Source organism: Penaeus chinensis, chromosome 28 (assembly GCF_019202785.1).
Source record: "Penaeus chinensis breed Huanghai No. 1 chromosome 28, ASM1920278v2, whole genome shotgun sequence".
Lineage (NCBI taxonomy): Eukaryota > Metazoa > Arthropoda > Malacostraca > Decapoda > Penaeidae > Penaeus > Penaeus chinensis.
Genome location: NC_061846.1, coordinates 3,951,155 through 3,973,654, shown reverse-complemented (window position 1 = coordinate 3,973,654; position 22,500 = coordinate 3,951,155). Strand labels below are relative to the sequence as shown.

General features: G+C 42.8%; 2 protein-coding genes and 1 long non-coding RNA gene across 5 annotated transcripts in view; 1 reads left to right on the top strand and 2 right to left on the bottom strand.

The window, feature by feature from the left end:
• Positions 1-6,113, top strand: part of LOC125040108 (general transcription factor 3C polypeptide 1-like) — a 32,293-nt gene extending 26,180 nt beyond the window's left edge. Inside the window, exons 28-34 of one of the 3 annotated variants that reach the window (XM_047634607.1) lie at positions 409-550; positions 907-1,342; positions 1,385-1,576; positions 2,591-2,881; positions 3,947-4,091; positions 4,706-4,992; positions 5,541-6,113. In XM_047634607.1, coding sequence (XP_047490563.1) covers positions 409-550; positions 907-1,342; positions 1,385-1,576; positions 2,591-2,881; positions 3,947-4,091; positions 4,706-4,992; positions 5,541-5,671 — 1,624 coding nt within the window. In that variant the 3' untranslated portion in view covers positions 5,672-6,113. Of the gene's footprint in view, positions 1-408; positions 551-906; positions 1,577-2,590; positions 2,882-3,946; positions 4,092-4,705; positions 4,993-5,540 lie in introns of all 3 variants that reach the window. The other 2 variants (XM_047634608.1, XM_047634606.1) reach the window with 2 other exon arrangements.
• A 5,086-nt stretch (positions 6,114-11,199) lies between these two features.
• Positions 11,200-14,280, bottom strand: LOC125040114. Its single transcript, XM_047634626.1, has 3 exons — positions 13,607-14,280; positions 13,247-13,374; positions 11,200-11,349 (listed from the first exon to the last, which is right to left on the bottom strand). The coding sequence occupies exons 1-3, from the start codon at positions 13,839-13,841 to the stop codon at positions 11,200-11,202; spliced, it is 513 nt and encodes a 170-aa protein (XP_047490582.1). The 5' UTR covers positions 13,842-14,280.
• A 3,452-nt stretch (positions 14,281-17,732) lies between these two features.
• Positions 17,733-22,500, bottom strand: part of LOC125040116 — a 7,062-nt gene continuing 2,294 nt past the window's right edge. The window contains exons 2-3 of the long non-coding RNA XR_007116165.1: positions 20,318-20,512; positions 17,733-17,857 (exon numbers count right to left, since the gene is read on the bottom strand). This is a non-coding gene — a long non-coding RNA (uncharacterized LOC125040116). The remainder of the gene's footprint in view (positions 17,858-20,317; positions 20,513-22,500) is intronic.

The following is a 22,500-nucleotide window of genomic DNA, read 5'->3' as shown; positions in this document are numbered from 1 at the left end:
TCCTTCCTTCTTCCTTCCTTCCTGCCTGCCTGTCTTCCTTCCTCCCTTCCTCCCTCCCTCCCTCCCTTCCTTCCTTCCTTCCTTCCTTCCTTCCTTCCATCCTTCCTTCCTTCCTTCCTTCCTTCCTTCCTTCCTTGCTTCCTTCCTTCCTTCCTTGCTTCCTCCCTCCCTCACTCACTCACTCACTCACTCACTCACTCACTCACTCACTCACTCACTCACTCACTCACTCACTCACTCACTCACTCACTCACTCTCTTACTCACTCACTCTCTTACTTACTTACTTACTAACTCACTCACTCCCATCTACCTAATCTATCTAATCAACCCACCCGCTCCCCCGCTCATTTATCCATCCACCCATCCACTTCCCCGTCCACTTATTTCTCCCCCTCCACCCATCCAGAGGGAATCGCCAGAGCGTCAAACTCCAGGGCGTGTACAAGATGAATCTGGAGGACCCCGGGAAGGAGGCGGAGGCGGCCCGGGGCGTCGACGGAGCCAGAGAGGGCGGACTGGAGGTCGAGGAGCTGGATGGAGGCGTTGCGGTAGGGAGTGGGTTTTTTTTTTTTGGGGGGGGGGATTGTTTTTTTTTTGTTTTTTTTTTGGTTTGGGTGTGGGGGTTGGGTGTGGGGTGGGGTGGGGTGGTGTAGGGGAGTTGTGTGTGTTGGGGGGGAGGGGGGGTTGTGTGTGTGGGGGAGGGAGGGGGGGTTGTATGTGTGGGGGAGGGGAGGGGTTGTGTTGTGTGTGTGTGCGTGCGTGTGTGCGTTTTTGTTTATTTATTTATTGACTTATTTATTTATTTATAATTTTTTTTTTTTTTTTTTTTTTTTTTTTTTTTTTTTTACGGTATATATACATTTTCTTCCAACTATCCCACCGTCTCCCTCTCGTTCCCCAACAGGAGGTGCAGAACGAAACCAACGTGGCAATGGAAGATATGGCAACGGAGGACGCGGCAACAGAAGGCGTGACACCGGAAGACATTGCAACGGAAAGTGTGACAACGGAAGACGCGGTAACGGAAGGCGTGTTGCCGGAAGTCATGGCAACGGTAGACGCGGCAACAGGAGTGACACCGGAAGGCGTGGCAACGGCAGAGGCGGTAACAGAAGGCGTAACACCGGAAGGCATAACAACGGAAGCTGTGACAGCGGAAGACGCGGCAACAGAAGGCGTGACAGCGGAGGCCATAACAGAAGGTATGTCAACAGAAGACATAGCGGGAGGCGTGACAACAGAAGGCATGGCAACAGGAGACGTAACAGAAGGCATGGCAACAGAAGACATAGCGGAAGGCGTGACAACGGAAGGGATGACAACAGAAGACATAACAGAAGGCATGACAACAGGAGACATAGCGGAAAGCGTGACAGCAGAAGGCATGACAACAGGAGACATAGCGGAAAGCGTGACAGCAGAAGGCATGACAACAGGAGACATATCGGAAAGCGTGACAACAGAAGGGGACCTAGAAACGACCGTAGACGAGACCACGCATGCGCAGCAGGACCAGGATGTGACGTCATCATGTCTCACGGAAGACTTTGGAGAATCTTCCGTCGATCTGCAAGGTGATTTTTTTTTTTTTTTCTGTATTGATTGGTTATATATTTTGATGGATAGTGCTTGCTGATTTTTTATTATTACTTCTACTACTACTACTTCTACTACTTCTACTACTTCTACTACTACTACTACTACTACTTCTACTACTACTACTACTTCTACTACTACTACTACTTCTACTACTTCTACTACTTCTACTACTTCTACTACTTCTACTACTTCTACTACTTCTTCTACTACTTCTTCTACTACTTCTTCTACTACTTCTTCTACTACTTCTTCTACTACTTCTTCTACTACTTCTTCTACTACTTCTTCTACTACTTCTTCTACTACTTCTTCTACTACTTCTTCTACTACTTCTTCTACTACTTCTTCTACTACTTCTTCTACTACTTCTTCTACTACTTCTTCTACTACTTCTTCTACTACTTCTTCTACTACTTCTTCTACTACTTCTTCTACTACTTCTTCTACTACTTCTTCTACTACTTCTTCTACTACTTCTTCTACTACTTCTTCTACTACTTCTACTACTACTTCTACTACTACTTCTACTACTTCTACTACTTCTACTACTACTACTACTACTACTACTACTACTACTACTACTACTATCATTACTCTTTTTCTTTCACCAAATCTCTTTTCGTCACCTATGTTCCTCTCATTCACATACGGCCTTTTATCTTGTTTTTTTTTTTTTTTTTCTCTCTCTCTCTCTCATCTTTGATCTCTTATCCTCGTATTATCACCTGCTATGGCTTATTATCTTATTCAAACCTACGATCACTTATTCTATAATTTTTCAATCCTCCCTTTCTCTTGCTCTCCCATTTGTACCTATGATCACCAATTCTTTCGTCCTCTTTTTCTTTTTCCTTCCTTCCCTTCCCTTCCCTTCCCTTCCCTTCCCTTCCCTTCCCTTCCCTTCCCTTCCCTTCCCTTTCCTTTCCTTTCCTTTCCTTTCCTTTCCTTTCCTTTCCTTCCTTCTTATTCACTGCCGTCTTCCTCGCCAGATGGCACGGCGATCGACTCCTCGCCCCTCGAGACCGAAACCGGGGAAACCTTCGAAGACGGCAACTGCAGCGCCATCTCGGAGACGCCTTCGACATCGACGGCAGCGACAGAGACTGCAACTACAGCAGCAACAACAACAGAAGTAATTGCAACAGCAACAGATGCAACTGGAGCAACAGCAGCAGCAAATACAGCAACGGAAGCAAGTACTAGTGTCAACGGACACGTGGTTACAAAGAGTGAACCAAAGGCTTCGAGGCGGTCGCAGAGGATTTCTGTCAAGAACGAGGGTAAGATTGGGTTTTTATTATTATTATTATTATTATTATTATTATTATTATTATTATTATTATTATTATTATTATTATTATTACTATTATTATTATTATTATTATTTTAATTGAAGGAGGAGAGGAAGGTTGGGGGTTTGGTTTGGAGGAATGGGTGTCTTGTTTTTCGTTTTGCTTTTTAAATAATATCAGAATATAAGCACATTGGCTTTGAGACTTTTATCGACATATTTGTTTCGTCTCTTAAATGTCTTAGAATGTTCCGTCAAAAGAAACTATCTGTCAAACTCGAATCTATGATTGTCGTGAGATTAAAGAAAAAATCATATTTATGCCTTTTAAATATATAATTCAAAATATACAAGTTTTACGTACAGGCACGCCATTACGGTTTTGATTAGCGGAATCTTGTGGAGCCAAGTATATATGCCTTTGTTGGCTCTGAAGACGGGAACTTGAAAGGAAAATTGGCCCACGAAGGTTCTTCAGTTTGACACCCTTGTTCTAATTCTTCAGTGTTTCTGTACTTGATCAAAATACACCAATAGTTAGTTAAAATTTCATGTATTTAGTATTTATTTATTTATTTTTGGAGGTGAAGCTGCGATTTACTGTTGCTCAGATATGCTGGATTCAACCAATTGTCACCTTCCAGGCATATGCATCTTCACCTTCATGAAAAAAGGAAATGTAATTTTTATTTATTTTTTGTCTTTTCTCCTTCCCCTCCACCCACCCTTTTCCCTCGCTCCTCCTCTTCACCTTTATCTATTCTCCTCACCTCCCACCCTCTTACACCTTTATCTACCCTCCCATTTCCACCCTTTATCAATCCCACTCACCCCTACTTCTAACCTTCTCCCCTGCCCCCCTCATCTACCCCTTCACTCCCCTTTCCCCTCTCTGCCTCATCTACCCCCTTCCTCCCCTTTCCTCTTTCCCCCTCGCCTCCCTTCTCCCCCTTCTCCCCCCTCATCTCCCTTTTCCCCTTTCCCCCTCATCTCCCCCTCATCTCCCCCTTCCCTTCTCCCCCCTCATCTCCCTTTTCCCCCTCTCCCCCCCCAGCCGGAAGCCAAGAGGCGTCGGGCGAGCCCAGCGGGACGTCGGTGCGCCACATCCACTCCTGCCTGGCCATGCGGAAGCGGAAATACCGGAAGGACGAGGAGGCTTCCAAGGAGATGGAGAGGACGATCAAACAGCATCACGATACGTAAGTTTTTTTTTTTTTTTTTTGGGGGGGGTTTATTTTTTTTTATTTTAGAAAGGTGAAAATGAATAAATATAAATTTTCTTTCGTCGCCCACCTACTGTCCCTCTCCGCCGTTTCTTTCTCTCTCTCTCTCTCTCTCTCTCTCTCTCTCTCTCTCTCTCTCTCTCTCTCTCTTTTCTCATCGTAACCTCCTTCCCTTTCTCCGTACCTCATTTCTTTCGCCTGCTCACCCTCCACCTTCCCTTCTCCCACCTATGTTCCTCCCTCATTGACCCCGCTCTCTCCCTCTTTGCCTTCGTCTCCCTCCCTCCCCTGCTCCATTGACTCCGTCCTCTCCCTCTTTGCCCACGCCTCCCTCCCTCCCTCATTGCCCACGCCTCCCTCCCTCCACCTTCCCTTCTCCCACCTATGTTCCTCCCTCATTGACCCCGCTCTCTCCCTCTTTGCCTTCGTCTCCCTCCCTCCCCTGCTCCATTGACTCCGTCCTCTCCCTCTTTGCCCACGCCTCCCTCCCTCCCTCATTGCCCACGCCTCCCTCCCTCATTGACCCCTCCCTCCCTCCCTCATTGACCCTTCCCTCCCTCCCTGATTGACCCCTCCCTCCGTCCCCGCAGGTCCGACTACGAGCAGATCAGCGTGGCCGTGCGGCCGTGGGTCCGGCTGAACGGCACGCTGAACCGGCGGGTCCTGGACCGCCTGCTGGGGGCCGTGCTCAACCTGGTGATGGAGCGGCCGGGCATCAGCGGCAGGGACATCGTGTGCCGCTTCTCGCCCGCCCTGCAGCCCGCCCACACCCACGACCTGCTCGACACGCTGGTCCAGATCCGCTGCGTTGTGCCCCTGCAGCTGCACCGCTCGCACAAGCCCTCGCTCTTCGCGGACACCGTCCAGTACACGCTCGGTGAGGCTGGGGGGGGGGGGGGGGGGTCATGGAAGGGGAAGGGGATGGGAAAGGGGAAGGGGAAGGGGGAGGGGAAGGGAGGGAAAGGGAAAGGGAAAGGGAAAGGGAAAGGGAAAGGGAAAGGGAAAGGGAAAGGGAGGGTTGTAGGGGGTTTGTTTTATTTATTGAAAAAAATTCTGCCGCGTTAACCTCTAAGGCCATTGGCGGCGTATTCAAAATATGGCGATAAGGGGGGGGGGGGGGGGCAAGGTGATGTTTGAGGATTTCCAGAATGGTCAGTAGTCAAAACAAACAAATGTGCCAAACAAAAGCCACACAGTATTATGACAGTATTGTGGCGAAAAGAGTAACAACGAGCAAGGGGAGTTAACTCAGTATAAGTAACTTAATCCAAATCTTTCGTTTCCTCGAGTCAACGGAACGGAATACTTAAGAAAAGAAAAATGTATATAAATTGAACAAAAACAAATTAAACAGTAAACAAAACAAAAACAAAAATTATGAAATCACTCCAACCACTAATCTCTCTCTCTACTCTCTCTTCTCAGAACCGGCGGATCTGCACGATTGCGAAGACGAAATCCTGTACGAGCCGATGGTCGACGCCATTTTGAAACTGGCCATGTTCATCGGCGACAAGAAATATTCTCAGGATTTCCTTTCCGGAGATCGGAGATGATTTTCTTCCTTCTGCTCAATAATATTAGGTTATTTGTATTTATTTTGGGGGGGAATTTTGTTCTCTTAGAACTTCATTGTCTTGTTTATATTATGTATTTCTATTGTAATTTGATTATACATCGTTAATTCTGTAATCTATTTTATTTCTAACAAGAGGATTTTTACTTTGTTTTCTTCAAGATGTTTAATGGGGATTTTACATTAATTTGTGTATATATTGTCATAGAATCATCTTATGAGAATTTTGTTTTTGTTGTATGTGCGTGTGTGTATATAAAGGCCTACTGTATATATAATTTTTTCCTGACAATATTTGTCTCTTAGTGGACTCCTAGTGGAAGTTTGTGCAATTATAGAGGTAAATATTTTTGATTAATACTCAATGGCAAGCCTGTAAAAAAATGTGGATTTTTTTAAAGAATAAAATTGTAAATAAGAAATGTTTGGATTAATCCTCGAATATATTTGGAAAATGCTTCTCTCTCAAACTGATGAGACGTAAGGTGTGAAAATGGAATCCATGGGCGGTTCGCTACAACCTCAAGGGTTCTGCACGTAAAACCATTAAAGATCAATAAAAAAGTAGCTCCAATTTAAACGAGTTTATTTTCAGCTTCAGCAAAATGAATTAAACCTTGCCACAAGGTCCAACGGCTTTCGGGATCAGCGTGAAATGAAGAACCAGGCAAAAATAAGGCGAACTTTACCTCCACCCCCCTTCTCCTGCGAGCTGTTGGCCGTTGATTTTGTTTGTATATAAAATAGTTGAAACAAAGTTACATACACATGATTTGGAAGGAAAACAAAAAACAAAAAAATCGTGTTCCAAGCGATGTGCTTTGAAGAACATTTCTAATCATCAAAAAATGAGGACCTTATTTATTCGCACTGTTACCGGAAACGTGTCACTGGGATGGCACCGTCCTTTCTCTCGGATCACTGTCAGCAGCACTAGAAAACACTGGATCGAGTGCTAACTCTCCTAGGAGTGTCAGCAGTTTAACCAGCCATCTCGTCTCCCTCTTCAGTGAAGTTCATCTCGGACGGAGGAAGGCAGAGCTTCAGTTTGAAGGTCAAGCACATCAAATGTAACAGGGTTGGGAGAGACTTGATGGCCTTGTGTCTCCAGGCTTACCTCCTTGGCAAATGGGGCCACTCCTATCTGTATGAGTTGGTCTCCTTCAAAAGGGTGGACAGCGGTGTTGAGGGCAGTGCGAATAGCAGGTGTGTGAACCACTGAGATGGTGCATGTTGAACAGGGTTGCAAATGCGTCTCTCGTAGGCCCGTTATTGCAATATACTACTGGACTCAGGGTGAGTGTTTCATCCGAAGTCTTCAAAAGAGAACTCCATTCCTCTGATGGAAATAGGAGGCCAATATCAACATCTGGTCTGGAGGACCAAATAAGCTCATGTAATTGTCTAGCAAGCCCCCAACAACGATGTGGATGTACACTCACTAAAAAAAAAAACTATCTTTACTTGGGAGACGATGAAACTGAAACGATCGCTAGGAGTTGATCTTCTTGAAGCTTCTTGTTTTCAAAGCTCGGAATTGATGAGGCTTCATAGTTTGAATTGCTAATATTGCGATATGAGGCTGGGGCTTCATATGACAATATTAGCAATGGAGACTTCACAGAGCATTCTCAGTACCATACTTTACTCTGAGGGAATATGAAGAGACGAAATAGCAAGATTAGTTATTTCGAAGCCAACCGTGTTCCTGTGGGTCCAGCGACCTTCAGAAACTGGGTCCACCTGAGACAAGACCAGAAGTGGTAAATGTCATTCAAAACCATAACTCAAATTGTTATATTGAAGATAAGTATGAAATTGCACTGGAGTGATGAAAACCATGAGCTAGTGCAAACCATTTGGTATTTAGTGGTATCACCCCTCACAGCTGACTGGGTTTGAGAAGGGGCGTGGCTGGTAGTTAGTTACCACGTCGCCCTACAGCGAGTCATTTTCTTATTTATTTTCATTACTTTTTTTAAAGCCAGCCATAACTGATGCAAGGAATGCAGACCCCTCCTGTTCTGCTGGCAACATCCGGCTGGACTTTGCTTTACGCTGCAGCACGCAAACCCAAGCAATTACAGTATGGGAGCGATTGCGCTCTACACATAGACGTCAGTTAGCGTCATTGTTAGTGGCATCAATGCCACAACTTCCTTGAACTGTTAGACAGCTTCCTCATTACCATGGAATTGATTTAAGATTCAGGTTACTAAGATCATACATACGTAAAAAGGGATATCGATATCAAGACGAGCTCATAGCACTTTTTTCCACAGTTTTCGTCCCCATATTGCCGAGTCAGAAAGAGTAAAGACACTTTTTAACTAGATTACCACTTCACATAATGGCTAAAACTTCGGCTTGATTGGCGTATCCCTTGATCGCGACCTGGCTGCCAGACGGTTGGGATGCCTCCCACCGAAGGAACACGAGATGAAATGTCTTCTCTCCACTGCCAAAACACTGTCGTTGGTTAGCACAGCACTCGGCAGTGTCGTGGCTCTCCATACAACGGTATTTATATCAACGACGGATGGCCGGGCTACGGCGAGAGGACGACAGTGGCCGAGGCAGGGTATGGGCTGCCGCTAGAATCGTATCTGCTGTGGCACAGACGGGGTCGAGTTGGTCAGCGTGGTCGCAGGTGTCAATCAGACAGGAGAGGGCCATCAATGTAATACTCCAGGGCTGGCACGTCTGAGAGCTGTGAGGTTGCCTGTAGCAAGTAGTTTCTAGGCTGACGGACCGCAGGACAATTCCTAGCTAGGGTTTGCTGGTACTCTGAACTTTGCTTGTACCTTGGTCTTAAATTCTGCCCTATGTCACTTCCTCAAAAAGAGGGCACAATAGTATAGTGTGTGTATACCCCTACATCTAGCCCTGGGCAATAGCACCTGCAGGTGGGTCAGCATGATTGAGTGGTCGCACAAGAGATGACTGACTATATGCAGGCCATTCGTTCTAGACACAGATACCTCTGCAGGTCAGGCTTGAACTTGACCTGTGTTGGTGGTCGCTCTGCAGGGCTGGAGACACTTGACCCTAGCTAGGTAGGTTTGGACTTGCCCATCCATTTGGCTATCCTCAGTATCGCTTGCAAGGCATTGGTTTAGGCTAGTGCATGCAAGCAATACCTACGGATAATAGGAACATTATAGTTAGTACCTTATCAGATCACCAGAAATATGATGACAAATATATGTTAAAAATCAAAGGTAAGAAAAGTAGGGTAAAAGCTGAAATAGTAAATCACAGAAAATGTATTAAAACAAGTCAGTAAAATTGACACAAATACACGTGGTATATCAAACGCTATACTGGCTTACCAAGAGGAAATAAAAACATATGTATAAGGCTATAAGAGCGTTAAAAAGGAGAAAGGTGACCAAGATCGTTTAATAAAATTAATCTGGAGATCGATTTGTTATATTCTGAAGAAAGTGATTTTAAGAAAACCATACCTTTCCAATTTATATGTATTTTAAACCACAGAAATGAAAAACAAATGCACCCATACACACTACTTAAAACCTGCATTGAAACATTTTACCGCGAGAATTTCTTTCTCGCAGTATTGCCTTGCAGTGGCAAGTCCAACACTGACTGCAAAACTCATTATCTCGATGTGTAAACTAGTCTAAGCTATATTTTCCTTCTCAAAGCAGCCTTTTCCTCCAGATTTTTGTATCTTGTGTATGCCTTAATATTTTACAATATTCAAAGGGTTTTCATGAGCAGGATTTTTGCTTTCATGACTATTCATTCCTCGACAGACGCGGGTGAATGTTTTGTGCCGACCGCAACCTTTGTTATGAACCACTTTTGCAATGGATGGGGGATGCAACTTTGCTGGAGCGTAAGAAAGTGCATCTTGAACATAATTGTGTTACGGCTGGTATGTCACCAAGAGAACTCTAATTCTCCTAATGCGGTAGCCAGAATCATAGACGAAATATCAAAATGATGCGGCCCGTTCTTGAATGGCTAATACCACGTAACAACAACTGTCCTTGCGTTAAAATACTACTAGTGGTTGTCAAGGTTCTTAGTGTTCATTCATTGATGTCATTCATTCTTTAATCTTTATGACTACTCATTAACGTTATCTGATAGCCATTAAATACGTTAATTCAATCATTCATTTATCATGTCCCAATGTGTTATCATTCCTTTATAAACTACTTTCATTATTTTATTGTAATCCTTTTTATAGTAATTTATTATTAAGATTTGGAAAATACGTAAAGTCAATTAATTATCACTTATTTTTATTAATACCTTCACCAAAATAGAATATAGGAAAATACAAAAAACAACAAGACAAACCTGCCTATGCGATATAATACTAACACATGCAATATCGCCCTAATCCCTAACAAAGAAAGTACGAGTGCGCGTCCGCAATGATAGTGTGTGTGCCACTAATATGGAAGATTTTTATATTGAATGGCTGTAATGTTAGTGCCCACCTTAATACTCGCATGTTTTTAAACTTCACATTTTCAATAAACGTTAACTGATTATGATCAGTGAGAATTTCAATAGGATGGCTAGAACTAGTTAAATACATTCTAAACTTTTCAATGGCCAACACTATTCCTAGAGCCTCCTTTTCGACGGTGACGTCAGACTTTTGATAGGACTTGTATTTATATGAAAAATAGCACACTGGATGGAGCACTTCACTTCCGCTTCTCTGTAAGAGTACCGCTCCCACACCACTGTCACTGGCGTCCACCTGCATTGTAAACGGTATACTTATGTCAGGAGCTTGCAAGACGGGGGCGGTACACAAGAGGCGCTTCAGGTCTTCAAAGGCTTGCTGACACTCATCTGACCACCTGAATGTCCGTTTAGTACTAAGCAAGTCTGTCAAAGGCGCGGATACCTGCGAAAAGTTCTTACAGAACCTTCTGTAGTAGCCGACCATCCCCATGAAGCGCATCAAGCCTTTCCGGTCGACGGGCGCGGGATACTGAAGAACAGCTTCCACCTTTGCGGCGTTAGGTGCGACCTGGCCCTGACCGATCACGTGACCCAAGAAGGTGACATTAGCGTGTCCAAATTCACTTTTCTGCAGGTTTACCGTAAGATTGGCGCCCGACAGGGCGGAGAAGAGCGCACGCAGGCGGACCAGATGTTCTTCCCAGGACTCGCTCCAGATTACGAGGTCGTCGAGGTAACAACGAACGCCTTCTAGGTCCATCGTCAGGTAATTCATGAGTCGCTGAAAGGTTACCGGGGCGTTCCTCATCCCAAACGGAAGAACCCTGAACTCGTAGAGGCCGGCCGGGGTGACAAACGCAGAAATCGGCCTCGCCCTCTCTGTTAATGGGACTTGGTAATACCTCGGGAGGAGATCCAATTTCGACAGATAGCGTGCCCTTCCCAAATCATCAATGATGTCGTCCATCCTCGGGAGGGGAAAGGAGTCCGCCACAGTTACCGCATTCACCTTCCTGTAGTCCACGCATAGACGGTAAGTGCCGCTACTCTTGGGAACTAGGACCACAGGGGAGGCCCAGGGGCTAAGGCTCTTTCAGACGTTGAATCTCTGTCTGCAGGAATGCCCTCTTCTCGGTATCTAGTCTCAACATCGTGTTCCAGCAGAGGGCAGAGAAGTGGTACATCACTGAATAGTTTATCATACTCCTGCAGAAGAGAACGAATGTTTGCTGCTTGGGCTGCAGTAAGGTGTTTAAGTTTATCATCAGGATTAGCTAAGATGACCGAATTGGTGAGATTAGGCTCCACAATAGGAATATTTTCATTATTTTCACTACTGATATTAGAAGGTACAACTACTAAAACCTCACGTACATTTTCCTTCAAATCATCTCGTTCATAGTATTTTTTCAGGAGGTTCACGTGTATCTGACGACGTTTCTTACGTCTCTTATGTGTTTCAATTACATAATTAGCATTACTAGTTCGTTTTAAAATACGAAATGGACCCACATATCGAGACTGAAGAGGCTTGTTAGGAAGAGGTAGCAAGGCTAAAACTAAGTCCCCCTCATTAAAGGTTCTTACTTCAGAATTATTTACTTTATCAAAATGTTCTTTCATTTTAGTCTGAGCTTTACCCAAATGATTATGGGCTATTGAAATAGCTGTTTGTAATCTACTCTTAAATTTGTTGACATATGCAGCTATAGGAATCTCTTCCTCTTCATTTAACCAACACTCCTTTAAGACTTTTAGTGGTCCACGCACTTCATGGCCATAAATTAACTGAAATGGTGAATATCCGAGACTCTCTTGAACACTGTCCCTTACTGAAAATAGAAGCAAATCTATTCCTTCATCCCACTCAGAACCAGTCTCCAAGCAGAAAGCTTTCATCATTGTCTTTAGAGTATAGTGAAACCTTTCAACAACCCCCTGACTCTGAGGATGATATACACTGGACCTGCACTGCTTTATACCCAAGGACTTCATAACTTTTTCATACAGTCTGGACGTGAAATTCGATCCTTGATCTGACTGTACTACGGCAGGCAGACCCACCTGAGTGAAAAACTTTATTAAGGCCTTCACAACATTCTTAGTAGTAATGCGTCTGAGGGGAAAAGCTTCAGGATATCGGGTGGCCACGTCAATTATAGTTAACAAAAACTTGTTACCCCTTTTAGTCTTTGGAAGGGGACCTACACAGTCAATAACTACTTTACTGAAAGGCTCTTTTGACACTGGGATAGGTTGCAAAGGATATGGTTTGATCCAGCTCCTGGCTTACCTTTTACTTGGCAGATATGGCACGACTGACAATAACGACTAACATCTCTCTTCATTTTCGGCCAATAAAAGTGAACTAAAATCTTGTAATAAGTCTTCCTGACACCCAAATGACCACTAAGGTCATGTGCAATATTTAAAACGTCAGTACGAAGGGAGTTAGGAATTACAATCTGATGTACGGTCTTTCTTGTATCGTCTGCAGATATATTATAGGGCTTATATTTACGCATAAGAGCGCCTGACTGGAGATAATAGCACACATGAGAAGTTTCTAGATCACTTAGGTCAGTAAGACTATCATAAAATGCTTTAAATTCAGGATCATTATGTTGCTCGTCAACAAGCTTCTCTTTAGTAATTGGAGTGCCTTTGGAATTCACTATATCAGGATTATCAGATGCAGGCTGACTTAAAACTTTAGCAGATGAATTAAAGAAGTCTGCTAGTGTGAAATCATCTGTAATTACTTCACTTGGGCTCTCCTCTGTTAATGTACTACCAGGAGTAAGTGCTTTGGTAGGATGGGAGGTCATACGACTTGCATTGCGGGTGACAGCACACGCAGGGAAGAGGTCAAGATATTCCCTCTCTAAATTCACTGTATTGTTCTCTCCTTAGTGGGAGAAGGTGAAACAGGGCAAGGCCACACCTTATCACCAACTAGATCATTACCCATTATAAGTGAAATGTTATCACTTGGTATCTTATCCACAACACCTAATCTTACATAATCAGATATCAATTCAGATTTAAGGTAAACTTCACAAATGGGTATGTTCTTGGACCCTATCAGTCCATTAATAATTACCATCTCTCCAGTGTAACAGTCAGGGTTAGGAACAGCCTCTTTGAGCACCAATGGTATATCTGCAGCCGAGTCCCGTAGTATAGTGACCGGGGATGAAGACGTGCACGATTCATCGGCACTAAGAAATCCTGTAGAACAAAATGGTCTAAATGAAGGCGTCACATTTACAAATTCGGCGATGGAAAAGGGGGGGAAGGCCAAGATCAGGTTTATGACCATGGTAGTTAGATGCAACTTCTTTCCTCTTATTAGCATTGACGTGAAAACTACGTTTATTGTCAGAACGCTTATTTGCCAATTTAAAACAGTCATTCATGACATGACATTTCTTGCAATAACGGCAAACAATAAAGTTCTCACCGCGTGAAGCAAAATTCCTACTCTCACCACCTGTTTCTGACGACTTTGCATTAACAGTCCTGTGGGTATCTGGCAGTTCAGTCCTCCTGGCACTATACTCCATCCCTTCACCACTATGCTGGTTAGACTGGAATGAAGGTTCATTAGATCTGCAAGAGTAGTTCGGATTAGTGAGAGCGAAATGATCGGCGGCACTCCCGACCTCGTCAATGTGAGAGCGAACTTTTACAGGCATACACTTCTTTATATCCTCGAGTATAAACAATTCTAGCAATTTATCGTACTCTAGTGCATCAAGTTCACTCTCGACCCATTTTTTACACAATAGTTGCTTTTGGCGGATAAATTCAACAAAGCTTTGTATACCATCTTTACGGTAATTACGGAAATCCTGTCTATAAGCCTCGGGTACTTTTTTATAAACATTTAACACAGCCTCTTTTACAAGATGATAATTCTGTGACTGTACCAAATCCAGAGCTGAGAAAACCTCTTGTGCCCTGCCAACAAATGCGTTGTGTACAAGTAATACCCACTTATCTTCGGGCCAACCATGCAAGGCAGCTACACGCTCAAAATGAATGAATTAATACTCTGGCTCGGTTTTATTAAATTTAGGGACAAATTTAATTGCATCCTCTACACGAAAATGAGGATAATGTTCCTGATTGGGTCTCTGCATGAGACGCATCCGCTCATTCTCTGCCTTAAACATCTCTAAGTCTAATTTACGGCTCTCCAGGGTATACTGGCGGGCCATCGTGACATCACGAAGACACACGTGCTCTAACTCATCCTCACTCAGCACATGGTGTTCTAACAAATATTCGGTCACTAAAGTACGAATTTCACCCTTCTGTAAGGATGACCGAATAGGGATGCAATAATGAGCGGCTAACTCACTCCACTGGGCTTTAGTTAGATAGGATTTTTAAACATGTGATCAACAATCGCAAAACCCGTTTCAAACCACTAGGAAACGTACAATTAAAGTAAACACAAAAATAGTAAAATACCATAAATGGTCACCAAGCAAGCAAAAGTCAAGTTACAAATGTAAGCGAAGACTTGTTTACAAACCAAAGATCACCGAAGTGCATTGGATGCACTATAAAGTAGTGACCGTCTTAATGACCAAATAACCGAGTTGTTATGAAGTCAATTGCACAAAGATAATACCAACGGGAACATGCGTTACAACGGCTAATAAAACACACTAAAAGTGCAACACCAAGGGAATCACATGTTACAAATGGCAAAACGAAAATAATTAACGAAATGCTAATTGACAGTTCGCACAAATCCCGGTCAGGCCCCCTACTTGTTACGGCTGGTATGTCACTAAGAGAATTCAAGGGGAAGAGCAGCTCCGCTGAACTCTAATTCTCCCAATGCGGTAGCCAGAATCATAGACGAAATATCAAAATGATGCGGCCTGATCTTGAATGGCTAATACCACGTAACAACAACTGTCCTTGCGTTAAAATACTACTAGTGGTTGTCAAGGTTCTTCGTGTTCATTCATTGATGTCATTCATTCTTTAATCTTTATCATTACTCATTAACGTTATCTGATAGCCATTAAATACGTTAATTCAATCATTCATTTATCATGTCCCAATGTGTTATCATTCCTTTATAAAGTACTTTCATTATTTTATTGTAATTTTTTTTATAGTAATTTTTTATTAAGATTTGGGAAATACGTAAAGTCAATTAATTATCACTTTTTTAATTAATACCTTCACCAAAATAGAATATAGGAAAATACAAAAAACAACAAGACAAACCTGCCTATGCGATATAATACTAACACATACAATATCGCCCTAATCCCTAACAAAGAAAGTACAAACCCAAAACGGCAGAGAAATCTTGCCCAGGCCTACGGCAGTGGAGGAGTGCCCGAGGCAAGACCCCCCACGAGCTCAAGGCAGTGAGCGACGAACGCTACTGCAGGAACTGCCTCGTTACCGTACCCAACAATAGCATTTTTACTAATTATATCTACTGGATTACATTACTGTAATAATTGGTAGTCTACAAAATGAGGTTTCCATCTAGACTCCTCTCAATGTCCCGCCACTTTCGCTCCATACTGCTTGTGGGGTTCCAGTGACCGTTTCAAATTAAAAGTGTGATTGATCAGTTAATGTTCGCGGTCCTCTTTTGGAAGGCCATTATATGCCTTAGGTACATAGGTACAGAAATCTGTTGGATATAGGTTACGAAAGAGTAAACCGACCTTTCCCCCTGCAACATCTCGTTGAGACCACGGACTCAGATCAAGATTTCTCACTAAAAACCTACTGGCGTGAATACACCATTGCATCATGTCTCCTAAATAAACAGAGGGCCATTCAGGAGATGAAACCTGAAACTCTAAATGCCTGCTGTGAAAAAAAAAAAAAAAAAAAAAAAAAAAAATGACCAGAGGCAGTGTACAACCCTACCGGACGCTCATTTATTTAGAGCAGAAAAAGGAAAGGGTCTAAGACGGTGCCTTGGGGAACACCAGAAGATACAGAAACAGAGTTAGGTATAGTATCGTCAAGGAAAACAATTAAGTCCTGTTTGAAAGAAAAGTTTTGATGCATTGAAGAGTTTGTCTAGTGATTCCTAGCACAAGAGCAGCAATAGAGTGCCGGTGTGGCCTTTAAGTGCAGCTGTATTGGTGTCCTATCTGCGTGCCTTGACTTAGAGAAAGTATCTAGGGTTATTGCTTACATTGTCTGCGAGATATTTACTGGTGTATTTGCGTTTGGCCTTTTTTTGAAGATTTGAGATTGGCCCAATTTTCTGGAGTGTTGTATGATTACGCGCATCTTTAGTCTATTTTTTTCGATATTGTCTGTGTAAACCTCTACAGAACCAGGGAAGCATGTACCTACTCGAAAGTGTTTTTTTAGTGGGATATAATCTTTGATGGATGTGTGTATGTACTGTGTCAGGCTATTCAAGTTTTCATCAAGAGGTCACGAGTAGGGGTCGGAAGATAGAAAGTTGTCTCTGTAGGTCGCCATCTCTCTTATGATTCGAGTCCGTGTCGGCTCTCGAGTAGAACAAAATAGGTCCCCGTCTGCGTTTCTGTCAGGTCGGTCGGAGGTCTGCGTCAACAGGACCGATGTCGTGGTCACTTTGTCCTGGAACAACCTCGGTGTCTGTTATATGGAGTGCGAGGTTTGTGTGGAAGAGATCTAGCGTGTGGGCAGTGGTTGAAGGGCTTTCGTCGCCAGTGGGCGTCTGGAGACTTGGGTTCGCGCTGGTTTGAGTACTGTTTGAAAGTGCGAATGTATTTATGATGTCAATGAAGGTATCGTGTAACGGGCGCCTGTTCGTGAGTGGGATAGTGGGGTTTGGAATGTCTGCATCGATGGGGTCAAAAGGGGATGTAGAAGTCAGTCGAGGTCGGAGAGGTTGGAATCACCTGCGATCCAAATGTGAAGGGGAGGAGGGAGGGTGGGGGTTTGGGGGATGCAGTGGACATGATACCAGCCAGCATGCTCGGACCGGTTACAAAATATCACACTAGATGGCCCTTTACCCCATTTCACCGCTTTTGTGCATAGCACGCAAGGGAACCTTGGTTGGTAAGGGCCAGGGTTAACCATAGCATCAGCGTCTCCACAGAGAAGCAGAAGGATGGTGTGTCTGGTAATAGAACTCGTATTGTTGAAGTTTGTTTGGGAACATCGTTTGGCAGCGAGAGTAAATGTGATGTCCGTGTTTGTAAGTTCTTTGGATGTGTCGTAAGGTGTAATTGTCTCTGTTTGCGCCTGAAATATTTGTGCATGAAGAGTAAGGGCTAACAGTGTACTTGATTTGATGCAGGAGGCAAGGTGTGGCTTTATGTGGCGTTTAAAATGGTTCAGTCTTACCTTCTGTGGGAGTGTTTGTGTACCTTGTTCCCTTGTTCCCGGCTGGGGTGACAATGGCTTGTTGCCGGTCATCGTGACTGAAACAGTTGTTTTGACATTTGGGCACCGTCTTGTCAAACCTATCATTTAAAAAGCGTCTTAAACTTAAAATCTACCAATGAAATTAAAATGGATTAAAAAAAAAAATATATATATATATACACAAATTGTATACACAAAGGTTAAAAAAGGCGGGTGTGTCAAGTTGTATTTGTACTTAGCTAAAGGTAGACTGGGGAGAGGGTAAGCAGCTGAGGCAGGCACGTCTGTCCCCCGCGGAGGCCAACCGCCAACCAACAACCACTTAATGTTATTGGTGTGGGCTACCGTCACCCTGTCAACAACAAAAATCATTTGAAAAGGTCATATGCTTTCCAGCAGTCTGATAGGATATTGGTACCAGGAACCATGAGTTCTATAACGTTGTAATCGACTCCAAAGCGTCCGTCTCTTCAAAATGCACCAAGACCTTCCCCAAGCGTTACATATTCTATTTCCTCTTTCCGAACTTACTTTTGTCCGTTTCTACAGAAAACAAAAAGTTTTGCCCTCCAATCTAATTTTCAGTAACACCAAGACGCCAGTGAATAAAAAAATCTTCTCTGTAAACGAGTTTGTTTATTTTCCTGTTACTATGCACACGTCCCTTTAAAAATGGATACGCGAAAATCACACCCTTCTACCCTTCTCGGGTACACTACTGGGAATCATACCTAAACGGTTTCGACGCGCAGTCAAATGTATACTTATTTTAGTTGTATAGTCTATACGCTCTGAAATAAAAGTATCTGATAGACATGTCAACCTGTTTGTAGGCTCCAAGACCACTGGCCCGTAACCCAGTTCACATTATGAGCAAAACCGACTGAGCAGAAATGAAGAATCTTAGAGCTGTCAAAAATCGGTCTTGAAAACACACGCAGATTATAGACAAACAAATAAGTGTTATAATAATGTTACATATTTATCAAAAATACATGGAATACAAACATGGTAGAGCAAGCACTAATTAGTGGAAAATAACTTATTTTCACAAGTGCGTTGTGGATAATGAAATAGCTAATATATCGTAATAATCAGTTAATCTGCATCATTATGAGAAATTTAGAAGAAAAAGTATATGTATATGGTCGCGGCAAGATGTACGAATGCTTTTGTAGCGATTGACTCTTAATTACTCTAATTACTCTTGCTAATTAGGTCATTAGCGCTGCCACCACCTGGTTAGTACGTCCAGGAACAATACATGTATCGAAAGGAGAAGACGTGTAGAAGAGTGTAAATTGATAAAAAGGAAAGCATGTATGGAAGAAGAGGAAAAATGACCTAATCCACAAGAGTTGGTCTGGTAAGCGTGTTCAATCCCGAGGGGAGTGCGTGTCAGCCTTAAGGGCCGATAAAAGGTTGTCAATTGCTTGCCACAGGTAGCCAAGTTATGGTATCATTTGTCTCTTAAAAGGGTTAAAGTAAAAATGAGGAATTTCACTCACGAATTCTAAAACACATTTATTAAAACATAAAACACTAAACATTAAAACACGTAAAAACTGGTGAGGCACAAAAAAGATATTAAACACAAAAAAATGGACGTTATGAACCAGAACCTAAATGACAAAAAACAGATGCACTCCGTTTTTATTATAAATAATGAAAACTTAAAAGATCCCACCTTACTGCCTTTAAAACCTCGTCCTTACGACCGCAAGGGAATATCACAAAAGCAATCAACGTCCATAGCTTCCGCCGGGTATACATCGGCCGCTCTGAGGACGTTACAATACCCCTGCCCCTCCCTGCTCAGTTCCCGGGCTATGATATATAGCCGACCCCCAGCAAGGATTTAATTAAAGAAGAAAGAAGAAGAAGGATTTAATTAGTAGGCTAGTAACTAGCCCCGGGAACGAGTTAACTAACTCCCCCCCCCCCCCCCTAGATGGCGTGGCATGTTCCGCCGAAGAAAAGTGGCTTGCTCGACTGTAGGCTTGGGGTTACAACCCCTTACTCCCTATAAAAAGGTTATTTAATACAGTTAAAACTTTAAACTAAGTTAAAAGAGTTAGGCAAGCTCTTATCCCAATTTTTAAAAGAGTGCGTATAAAAAGAGTAAAAGAAAATGACTATGGTTCCCTTAAAAACAAAGATGAAATTACGGATAAAGTAAAATTTATACACAAAAAACAATAAAAGTACATAAAAATAAATAAAAAGGAAGAGGTAACATCCTCCGCGTGAGTTTTCGCGGGTAACTCGGCTCTTCAGGGGAGACTCGGGTATTCTCAGGCAAGGTATGGGTCACTACACTTACATAAACACAATATGAAGAGTAAAAATCGTATTTAGCACAGAAACCGCGAATTTAGTGTTTAATAAAAATTATATCGAATTTTTTTTGCAGTTAGCAATTTCTAATGAAGATTTTGTATCATAAGAAAATGAACAAATAAAAAGTTTTACCGTTTGATATATATATATATATTTAAAATTTACGACATATACACTAATTGATAAATATTACGCATACGAATAACAGAAATACATACACTACACTATGGGAAAACACTTAACATATATAACGGACACGACACTTGCTCGAATGTTTGATACGTAACCTCACTAGTAATGAGAACAGTTTCCACACTTAATCACCGGCACTAACTAGCGCTCGCTTTTATCAGGGCACAACGGAGCCTAATACTCTCTTTATAGTACCGCCATACATAACCTGATTTGTTTAGTGTTGATGGAGTAGCAGGACTGGGTCTCTTGCGGTTCTGCTGGCTTTAAAGGGGGTTACCTCGCAGGCCTGGCGGCGGGAACGCAGGTGGTTTGTCAGCCTATGCCGCTTGAGGTAACGAGGAGTTGCCGCAAGCAGACCCCTACGGCAGCGGTTCGGAGACGTCGTCCGAACTGGCGGAAGGTCAAGTGCGGTCGTCTATGGTGGTGTCCTGGGCGTATTTGAGTCCAATGCAATGCAATGCAAAGGGATGACCTGGGCAGAGAGAGGAAACGTGTAGTAATTGCAGGATAGAACAATACCTGTTACAAGCTCAATCGGAAGAGGAAACAACGAAAATGGTCAACTTGATTCAAGTTACTGAAACTATTAACAAATATACATGGTAAAACAAACACGAATAAGTATACAAAAATAATAAAAATCTTGGGAAAGGAACCTAGCAAAGAAAAACATTGATAAGCAAATATAAATTAATGAAGCAGTGAGTATGAGCGCATACAAACAAAAACAAAACCCAATGCTCGGTATCTACGGGATTTCACATTATCCAGATCCCCTGTGGTAATCGTAGATTGCGTCCTAACCAATAAACCAACCTAACCCTAACCCTGTGGCTTTCATACACTACGATGTATATATTCCCTAGCCATGGGGCTCTGCCCACTGGACCCCCGTGGTATTATATGCGCCTAGCCAGGGGGCGTAGCCCCCTGGACCCCATAGTAATATACAAACCTAACCTAGCCTAACCTAACCTAACCTAGCCTTACCTAGCCTAGCCTAATTATATGCACCTAGCAAGGGGGCTCTGCCCCCTGGACCCCCGTGGCTTTAAGAAAATACGATCTATATATTCACTACCCAAGGTGCTCTGCCCTCTGAACCGCCCAGGGTAAAACCAAATACCTGTATATTGCGAAAGATCGAACTTTTCTTTGCTTCCGTCTATGGTCCGAGTTCCTTGGTTTGTAATCACTTTTTCGACATTTGGGGCACTTGTTGGGCTCAAATATCAGGGTGAGATAGATACTAATATCTATTTGTTCTATATATCCACTTTAAAAATGACCCGGAATCGACGCAACACTCTTAAAATGTGACACTTCTCACCGGTGTTTCGGAACTAATGGCGACTGACGAAGTGTCAAATCTCCCGGTGGAAAAAGGCGCATGCGCACATGGTTATTGTGCAAAATAGTGTAAATAATTACCAAAGCACGTAAAGGAAGTATAATAAAAATAAAATAAATAATGAAATTCATGAATACGGAAAAAGAAACACTGTTAATTACCAAATAATCGTTTTCACAAGCGCGTAGTAATACATGGCCTACTTGATACATCGCAATAATGAGTTACGCGTCCCATTTTGTTTTGTCCTTGCGAGGTAAAGACGATGTGCACTTAAAAATTGCTGGCTTGACCTTGTATTTTCCCTGTCCTGTAACTGCCTTAATTTGGTTAATTTTCCGTAATTTTGATGAGCGCACATTTTTTCCATTGATGAAAAATATCTGTTTTCGTTATTTGTACTATAACCATGAATGTAATGTTCGCAAATATTTTCGCACTTTATTTTTTCCCTCTTTAGCACTTCGTGCAGAGAGACATCAACTTCGTTATAAAAAAAATATTAGCGACATACCGTCAGTGTGGGGGGTACAGGTGAGCTGCGGCGAGGAGGAACTGGTGAAACCTTTTTATTTTGTTCTGGGTATGCCATCATCAATATAGCCCTCGCCAGATACCCGATGAAGTGGTACTTCCTCCTGCCGAAGCGTGGCACTTTGGCTTTGGCCTCCCTCCATTTCCGCTCAATTGTATTTGTGTGCGCCTTAGTGTCAGGGTCAACAAAATTATATGAATGGTTCACAGTTAAATGTTGATAGCCCTCTTTTTCTAAGCAGTTATATGCCTTCCAACAATCACTAATGACCGTTGTCCCTGGGTGGATACGCTCCTTAATTACTTTAAGTAAAGTAGGAGAGTCACGCGTCTGCACAGGTACGAAAAAAAAATGTCCTACTTTTGCGGCATACTCCTCCAAAAACCCACTGACCTTCAATGAGTCGACCAACGTTATATTTCCTTTTACCAAATTTACGCTCATCAATTTCTACAATTTCCCCTGACCCTCCTATCTGGTCTGACTCATTATTTAAACAAGATATTAAAACCTCCCGACAGAAGCTTGCCCAATCACAAGTAGTCTTGTTTGGAAACTGAAAACCGCTCCGTGC

What these genes read in the sequence shown, in the direction of transcription:
- LOC125040114 (XM_047634626.1), bottom strand. Translation starts at nt 13,841, where the DNA reads ATGCCTGTAAAAGTTCGCTCTCACATTGACGAGGTCGGGAGTGCCGCC. An exon ending in TAGGAATTTTGCTTCACGCG is followed by an intron (nt 13,375 to 13,606) that starts GTGAGAACTTTA and finishes TTTGTTCTACAG; the next exon opens with GATTTCTTAGTGCCGATGAA. An exon ending in ACTGTTACACTGGAGAGATG is followed by an intron (nt 11,350 to 13,246) that starts GTAATTATTAAT and finishes TCTCTTCTGCAG; the next exon opens with GAGTATGATAAACTATTCAG.